The sequence below is a fragment of the Lissotriton vulgaris genome, chromosome 8 (assembly GCF_964263255.1).
Source record: "Lissotriton vulgaris chromosome 8, aLisVul1.2, whole genome shotgun sequence".
Taxonomy (NCBI): Eukaryota; Metazoa; Chordata; class Amphibia; order Caudata; family Salamandridae; genus Lissotriton; species Lissotriton vulgaris.
This window is the reverse complement of record NC_141696.1, coordinates 686,179,048-686,188,376: the sequence shown is the minus strand read 5'-3', so window position 1 is coordinate 686,188,376 and position 9,329 is coordinate 686,179,048. Positions and strand designations below refer to the sequence as shown.

The 9,329-nt window shown below is 48.8% G+C and overlaps 1 protein-coding gene across 1 annotated transcript in view; it reads left to right on the top strand.

Moving 5' to 3' along the window:
* Positions 1-315: 315 nt before the first annotated feature.
* Positions 316-9,329, top strand: part of PHEX (phosphate regulating endopeptidase X-linked) — a 1,438,972-nt gene continuing 1,429,958 nt past the window's right edge. The window contains exon 1 of the mRNA XM_086934549.1: positions 316-836. Coding sequence (XP_086790675.1) covers positions 713-836 — 124 coding nt within the window. The 5' untranslated portion in view covers positions 316-712. The remainder of the gene's footprint in view (positions 837-9,329) is intronic.

Genomic DNA, 9,329 nt, shown 5'->3' with positions numbered 1-9,329 from the left:
GTTGCTTTAATTGCCACTTGGCGCCACACTGGAGAGGTCTCCTTACACTTTGGGCACTGCGTCATTGTCCCCCCTCCACAAAATGAACTGTTACATGATGCCACCCGCTCACTGGGAGGTTTTAAAAGGGACCTGCGTGTGCAGAGAGCACATACTTGTGGTAGAGAACCCCCTTTACAAGAGTGAATGAGGACAAGGCTGTTGGATTTGGTGGTGTGTGGCGCGCCCAGTCTCTCGCGCACCCGCCTGCAGTTATTTTACGTCTCAGTCAGTGGAGGTTGCTGCCGGGCGGAACTCGACATGCTGGGAGCAGCTGTGCAGTAGCAGGGCAGCTCTGGGCTCCAAGTGGAGTGGCCTGCTGCTGCAAGCCATTGCATCACATGGACATCAGCAGACAACGGGACTCGTAAATAAAATAGTCGCCGCGCGCCCTGCCAATCCCTAGTTACGCTGCTGCTCTCCTCTAAAGCTAAAGAAAACACAAGCGGGCTCGATCACAGTTTTTTTCCCTTTTTTTTTTTTTTTTTTTTTGCTGGGAGCGAATGAAACAAGAGCCCCGGGGACAAAATCCGCAAGTTGTAAATGAGAAAAGCAGAGAGGGGGCTGGCTTGTCTTGGAGGTGGTCTGGTTAAAGGTGCCTCCTCCAGCAAATCAGTAACCAGTGGACCAAACCCCCCTCAGCAGTGCTTTCTGGAGGAGCCCGCTTGGTGCCATGGAGGGCCAGGAGATGGGGAGTTCTACGCCAGCCAATCAAAACGCTCCCAGCAAAGCGACACGGATTGCCCTTGTGGCCTTTGTGTGTGCCACTGCGGTGCTCGCTGCAGTCCTGTTTTTAGGTATGTTGCTTTATGTTATGATTTGTTATTTTGAGCTGCATCATGTGAAGTTACAGTGGTCATGTCATTAGATTTTCTGAAGATTTCATCAGTCAGACAGTAAAGTTGATGGAATTGTGTGGCAAAAAATGTTGATCCTGTCAACATGGAAACGCCCACAAATTCAGTACAGTGGTTCCACTTACAGGCCCTAATAAATCCCAACAAGCACAGCAACACCAACAACATCAAAAAATCAGAGAAATGGAAGATTTCCCAGAATTGTATTTTTGTGGTATACTGCAAGTCCCTCTACCTTTTCAGATGAATGGTGATGACAATGTCATACTTTGTGTTTGGCAGCACTTTTGCTTTTTTTGTTTCTTTTATTTTTCACAAAGTTGCCTCCTCTGTTGCATCTGTGTGATTCCAAACCCACCACCACGCTCTCCGATTGCTTGGGAGACCCACAGTGACAAGCATTAACTGGCACGTGTGTGACCCCAGTGCCACTCACTTATCAGTCTCAGCTGAGGAAGTTGCATTTTACCTGTCCTGGGCCTCAGATTCGAGGCAGGGTAGACTAACTCAGCGTGGCTTCTGGGAATCATTTAAGTTGTTAATTTCAATTGTTTGGAAGTTCTTTCTAATCAGTTTTCTGCACATAGCGCTTCAGTGGTATGGGTGGGGCAACCACTGGAAATTCACTGCGGGCTTTTTGGAGCTAAAGCTGTTTTCTCAGATTTGTAGACGCTTGCGGTTGTTTAGTGGAGACTTACAAAGACTTGTGGGACTTGCAGTGTTCAGTGTGACCTGCTGGCCGTACATAGCGTGATTCACTCTCTGTTCAATCCGAAGGCATCTGAAAGTAATGTTCTGAAAAGCATAACTTTCCACGTTTGTGCTCCAAAGCATCTTATCGCTTTCAGTACAGCTGGAGACAATTTGTCGGAATAGAAAATGCTTAGAGAAGTTCTCCAGTCTGCCTTCAGAAGTACATATTTTTTTCATTACCATGCCTCGAGGGACAAGGCCTTTATATATAACGAAGTTCCGCGTGGATACATTAAATGCCTGTACTTATTTTGTGCCAAAACGGATTTGCACAGACTGACGTAAATTGGGATTTTATAGTACTTGTTATACGTCTCATGTTATTTGAAGTATGTTTCTTTGTGTAGGGCGGCAATGTGCTCTGGTGCGAAAGTGCGCTAATATTTAAAAAAGGGCAAACATGAGGGGATAGGCTTTCAAATCAGCACACGTGGAGTGAAAATGTGAATGCAGACATTAACCCGTTATGTGGTTAATAGCTTGGGCTAATGGGATCGTACAAAATACTCTCCTGTCGCACTTTCCCACCCCCCCTCCTCCGGGTGGCTAATTGAACGCAGATTTAATCATGACACCCAGAGGGACTCCTGCTTCCTGTCTGCAGGCAGGTCGGAGGTGAAAGTTCTCCACCATTTTAGCCTGATTGAGGTATGACAGATCATTAGCTAGTGAGGACTGTGCCAAGCCTGGCTGCATTCAGAATCAAATTTTCTCATTACCACTGACCCCAAGTTAAGTCTCAGATTGCCTGATTCAAAATCACGTACAGAACTCATGTCTAATATATATATATATATTGGATTTTCATTTTAGCGGATTCACAAGCACAGAAATACATGATATTATAGATTTTCGTGTCCAACAGTTACTTCTCAGTCATGAATGAATGTGACAAAATGTGCATTTGCACATTTAAACATTTTCACAAGTGGAGAAACACCTTTCCCCACAACTCCAGTAAGCACAAGAGTGTTTAGAGCACAGAACTGCCCTCCCAAAAACATTTTTAAGCTAAGGATATAAGTAGGGTGAAACAACATTCTAAGTGCATTTGAAAATACACTAAGGTCCACATGCATCATTGTTGGTATTTGCGATTCCTAAATTGCGAAAATTAAGGAATCGCAATTTAGAAATCGCAAATACCTATGCATCAAAATTTCGCAAATATTTTTGTGATTTCTTATTTTTCCTTAATTGCGATTCTCAATTTGCGAATCGCAATTAAGGAATCCCATTCCCATTGATTCCTATGGGCCAAGAGGCCCATAGGAATCAATGGGAAGGCATTCACAATTTGCGATTTTCAATTTGCGAATCTCAAATTGAAAATGCAATTTCAAGGGTGCAGGAGGGTCCAAAGAACCCCTCCCTGCACCCCTGAAATTAAACTTAAAGTGCAATTTACACACACACATGTCCCAAGGACATGTGTGTGTGTAAAATGCAACTTTCGAAAATGCATTTTAGTGCATGTTTGAAAGTTTTCGGAAAATTAGCATGAAGTCCAACTTCATGCTAATTTACCTGTTCCAAATTGCGAATTCGCAATTTTGAAATGATCATGCATTGCATTTAAGAAATCTCAAATTGCGATTTCTTAAATGCAATCGCAATTTTAGAAATCGCAACATAATTGCGATTTCTAAAATTGCCAGAAAAGCTTAATGCATCCCAAATCAATGAATTGCATTCGCAAATGGCCGAATTTTGCGATTCGCACCGTTTGCGAATGCAATTCAGTTTGATGCATGTGGGCATAAATTACGACTTTGGGGCCTATTACGATCTCAGGTCGGAGGCTTTCTGACCGAGATCGTAGGTTTAATTTCCAACTGCCTAATTACAATCTAGGTGGTCGGAATTGATACCGGCTGGCCATTCCAGCTGGATTCCGGCGGGCTCGTCAACCAGTCGGAGACTGGCCCGTAATCCCAATTGACCGAGTTTCTGCTGTTGGGATTACAATTCTTGGTTTCTGACAGGCTTTCCATGCAGGGCTTTCAGTCATGGAAAGCTGGTCGAAAAGTGAGCCTCCGGTTGGGAGCTGGGGGTACATCTATGGTGCCCTCCTGTTGATCACTGCACTGTGTGGCAGCAAACCTCTGCCTGATTGTATTCATTGTGTGTGATTCAGTACTGCTCGTGCCATTTTGGTATTCCTTTGTGCTTTTATTTTTAGTGTCAGTATTAGTATCTGTCTGTTTATTTGTTCATCTCCCCGCATCCCTTTTCTCACCGCTGCTACCCCTGTGGCCCGCCCCCTCCACAGCCGCTCCCACCTCCCAGCCGATCTTCCCTCCCCCTCCTCTACTTAATGGCAGCTGATGCGGGGAGTGCAAGTAAGTTCCCTGACTCTGGTCAAGGCCTTACTCTCTCCTCAGCAGCTCTGTGCCAAATCCACCGCCGTTGAGCCTCCCCTCCTACTCCTGGGAGGTGTTCAAGCCCCCAGCTTGCCAGTTTCCTCCGTTGAGCCTCGGCCGATTACCAATGCCGGATTGTATTCTTTGTCCTCATTGTGTGTGATTCAGTACTGCTTGTGCCATTTTGGTATTCTAAGAAGAAGAAGAAACAAGCTTTAGTCGATTTTAAACCTTAAAATCATAAAAGCATACACATAAAAATAGGTACATCGTCATCATTTAGAAACGAAAAAATTCATTGACATACAGTTATCACTGGAAGTTGACCCAACATTTATAAAGTGCAAATGCAATGATTTCCTAGTTGTCTATGGCAATTCTAATGAGTCCATTTGGCAATACAACAGGCCATCGCAATACAGATCCATTGATTCAGTTGTTTAGAGATTTCCTGGCCCTCATCACTCTCTATAAATAGCCCACCATTGAGTCAATACAGTAAAAGTTGCCCAGCATCTGTAAATGGATGAAGGCTGTTCGACATTGCCTCCATCTTTCCTGTTTAAGTAGAGGTATTATCCATCTGCGCCTTTCGCTACTATAGTACTTGCAGAACAAAATTGCATGCATGTTACTCTGCAGAGAAATGTTATCACAAGGGCAGCAGCAAGGTTCCATACCCATCCGATACATGTCGCAAGTAGGGTTGAATGTCGCTCGTAATGGTGATAATTTGGTTTATAACGACCATGGGTTTATCAATTTGTATAACCACCATGGGTTTATCAATTTTAACCTGATTTCTTCCAGGTGATTCATACACATTTTTTTTAACTCCTTGCAGATGATAGACCTCATGTTTTCAGGAGAAGTATAATATTCCGGGTGAACAATGTCGCACATAACATTTTTAGTTTTAAATGGTTTTTTATTGAGCCACAATAAAGCAAAGCAAACCATCGCAATACAAAGCATATGTAACAGGTAATGCAGCCGCGGAGAGTAAACACGTGTCCATATCGCGCTAAGGAAGAAATGGCATAGGAAGTGGGCATTCAGTAGGAACGAGGCGATGCAGATGATACACGTGACGGGCATTGTTGGCCAACAATGTAGAATTAACCTACCCCATAAAACCCCCCCAATCCACCAACCAACCCCCACCCCCCTCCCCAACCAGTGTGCCATGCGTTAGAGGTCCATTGCCTATGGGGCAGAAGGAAACATGCCCTGCAGATCTTTGAAGTGATTAGGTGCCAGTTGCCGGGTCTGTGAGGCGTAACAGCCGTAAGTATTTTGGGCATGTAATTTTGTTAAATTCCTTGGACAGCAGCGAGATGAGAGGTTGCCAGACCTTCTGAAACGTGGCTGTAGATTGGGAGAGAGTGGCCTGTATACGTTCCATGCCCAAGGTGAACCAGAGTTTGTGCAGCCATCCTGTGTGAGTGGGCTTGGACGTGGACCCCCAGAGTGAGAGGATATGTTGCGTGGCAGCTTGCATGGCGATGCCCATCTGGCGGCCACGAACCGACTTCAGGGGGAAGGTAAGTGCGTTGGATAGCCCCAGGATGGCGTATGCGGGGAAGCGAGGGATCTCGGTATCGAAGGTCGCATCAATGTCATCTAAAACTGAGTCCCAGTAGCTCCGGACCTCCCTGCAGTCCCAGAGGATGTGTGTCAGAGTGCCCTTTTCCCCGCATCCCCTCCAACACAGGTCACTTCTAGATGGTTTCCCTTTGTGAAGTCTGACTGGTGTAAGGTGCCAGTAGGTCGCCAATTTCACAGCCGATTCCCTGCCTGCTGTGTTGCGTGTGGTGTGTGACGCTCTGTAGTATACCTGGCCCCATTCTTTAGGTGATAGTGTCCTACCCAGTTCGGTTTCCCATCTCTTCTGACCAGCGGTTTTGTGTAGTTCTGCTGGAGGTGTAAGCATTTTATCTATATCAGAAATCAAATGACGATCAGTGTCCCTGGTCAGGAGCCATTTCTCGAAAGGAGTCATGGGGCGCCCCACCATGGTGACAGTCGCAGCGTCAGTAAGCCAGTGTCGCAATTGAAAGTATTGGAAAAGGTGGGGGTCAGTGATGTCATAGTTTTGTTTGATGTTGGAGAGAGTGAGGAAGCCCTGCTGATCAAAGAGATCCCCAGCGCATTTGCATGCAGTGCCTCGCCATTGTGTGATGGCCCGGGGGTCATTACCTGGGGGGGAAGTCCGGGTTGTCTAGGAGAGGGGTAATTGGAGAAGGAAATGTAGTGAGGCCGCATTTAATGGCCACTGTGTCCCAGACCTGAGTGACCGTGCGAGTAATGGGAGAGTTGGTGAGGTACGTTGGCCTGTGTTTTTTAGGGAGAAAGGGGATCGCCCACAGGGAACGCCGGGCCATGGCTCTATCCTGGAATAGCCACCTTTTTTCTGACTCGGGCCTGTACCACTCCACTAGATATCGGAGCTGCGTGGCATAGAAGTACTGTAATAAGTCGGGGATCCCCAGACCTCCCTCGTCCGTGCCCCGATGGGCTAACCGTTTGTGAAGTTGCGCCTTCTTACCCTCCCAGATAAAGTGATGCAGTGCTGCCTGGAGATCGTGGATGGCGCCCTTTGGGGGGAAAACTGGGAGAGTCTGGAAGACATATAGGATTTTGGGTAGGGTCGACATCTTCACCGCTGCCACCCTGCCCAGAAGGGACTGAGGCTGCTTAGACCAACGCGTGAGATCCGCCTTGATCTGGGTGGTAAGAGACTTGTAGTTAAGAGCCGCTGTCGAAGTGGTCGAGTGGGTGAGGGTGACTCCTAAGTAAGGGAGTGCCGAGGTGACCTGGAGGTCGCAGCCATAGTCCGAGGTTGGGGCGTTTGGGTGAGTGTTACACCCCAACGGCAAAATGAGAGACTTACTCCTGTTGACCTTGAAGCCGGCAACCGTGCCAAACGTTTCCAGCTCCCTTAGGAAGGCGGGTATCGAGTGGGAGGGTCGGGTAAGAGCAGCTATAATGTCATCAGCGTATAGACTGATGGTGTGTGGTTCGCCCCCAAAGGTGATTTCAGTTATGTCAGGGTTGTCTCGGACCTTCTGCGCCAGAGGTTCGATGTAAAGGGCAAATAAAAGGGGAGAAAGTGAGCAACCCTGTCTCGTCCCGAGTTGGATATCGAAGGGGTCAGAGCGCGTCCCGCCCAATCGGACTCGGGCTTGCGGTCGGTGGTAACAACTGGCTATCCAGGACCGAAAGCGATCGCCGAGACCGAAGCGGAGCAATACCTGCTGCAAGTACGCCCAGTCGACGCGGTCGAAAGCCTTCTCCGCGTCGATGGCTACAAGTGCCGCGTCGGAGTCCTGGAAGTGCGTTTTATCTATTAGATGTAGCATTCTTTTAGTGTTGTTGCCACACTGGCGATTGGGCACGAAGCCCGATTGGTCAGGTTCCAGGATTCCGGGTAGGAGCGGACCCAAGCGAGCCGCCAGCACTCCAGTGAAGAGCTTGAGATCTAAATTCAGTAATGAGATCGGACGGAATGCCGAGCAGTGGGTCGGTTTTTTACCCGGTTTGGGCAGGACGATCACCTCGGCCACTAACATATCAGGGGGGGATAGAGCCCGGACCGTCAAAGGAGTTAAAGAGCCTGGTAAGGATAGGGGCCACTAGATGGCTGAACAATTTGTAAAATCCCGCTGAGAAGCCATCTGGGCCCAGGGATTTCAGCGGGCGAAGTCTGGCTATGGCTGCCGTGACCTCCTCCAGGCGAATGGGGGCATCTAGCGTATCTGCGCTGGTTTGGGATAACTCCGTGATGGCCGCCGAGGACAAGTACGTGCCTATCTCTCTAAGGGGCGGTGTATCAGCTGTATACAATGAGGCATAATAGGTTCGGAATTCGTTGGCTATCTGGGAGTCCTCAGTGAGAGTGTTCCCAGAGCTGTCTACAAGGTCTGTGGTTTTCGTGCGGTGGGTCTTGGCTTTGAGGGCACTGGCCAGTAGGCGTCCAGTCTTGTTGCCTCCAACGTAGTATGTATGTCGGAGGCGGAGTGCCACAAATTCCGCCCTATCTGTGTCAAGAGAGGCCAGTTGGGCCCTGGCCGCTTTCAGCTGTCGCCAGACACGTGGGGCGCACGTGCGACTGTGGACCCTTTCTAGTTCTTCGACCTGGGCCGTGAGTTCGGACCTCTTTTCCCTGCGATCCCTAGCTTCCTTGGCGGCTATAGCGATGAGCTCCCCACGGACCACCGATTTCAGGGCTCCCCATAAGGACGGCAGTGACACTTCCGGAGTGTCATTATGTGTCAAGTAGTCAGTGATACAGGTGTTCAGGCGCTCACGGATCGCCGGCCGTTGCAGCATGGTTTCTCGAAGTCGCCATGTGCCTCGAGGGAGGGAGATGATCGGGGCAGTGATGGTTAGCTCTATGGCGTCATGGTCCGAGAGCGCCGCAGGGACAATGTCGACACTGGTTACTGTAGGTAGCAGGTCAGACGATCCCAAAAAGTGGTCTAGTCTGGCGTAAGTGCGGTGGACATGAGAGTAGAAGGTGAATTGTGCTGTGGTAGGGTGTACAGTACGCCATATGTCTACCAGGCCTCGGTCCTTCAGCCAGTCCGCCCCAGCGGCGGTAATAGCGCCTGAGTCCCCATATCGGTGTCCCGACCTATCTTTGTTAGTGTCCATAACAAGGTTAAGGTCCCCCCCGACAAGTATCAGTGAGTTAGATGACTGAAGTGATTCAGAGAGGGCGTTCTTTAAAAAGGTGTCTTGGCCCGTGTTTGGAGCGTAAACAGACCCGACCGTAAGGTGTAGGTCTCCCACTTGGAAAGAGTGTGCGAGTAGACGGCCCTTAACTTCCCCTGACTTGGTCCCTACTGTCCCTCTAAAGTGTTTGGAAACCAGGATGGCTACCCCAGCTTTCTTGGCTGGAAGGGAGGAGAAAAATTGTTGGGGAAAGGCACGTGCGCGCAGTCTATGCCAAACGTTGGGCAACAGGTGGGTCTCTTGGAGCAGGCATAGGTCCGCCCCAGAGTGTTCCAAGTATGAGAGTATCGCCCGTCTCTTAATAGGGTTGTTCAAGCCCTTGACGTTGAGTGTCAGTATCTTCAGTGTGGGACTAACCATTGTCGTAGAGGGTGGGTCTATGTGCGGTATAACGTGTGTGTGTTCTCGGCCCAGATGCACAATGTCGGAGAAACGTCTGCGGACCGAGCATGAGTGGTAAGGCAAAGTAATAGAGTTTCATCAATCTAGAAATAGCAGATCCCCTTTGGCACACTGGTCCTCCCCCCAACTCCCCCCAACCCATCCCCCCGCCTCCCCCCTTGCATCCACAACAGTTCTC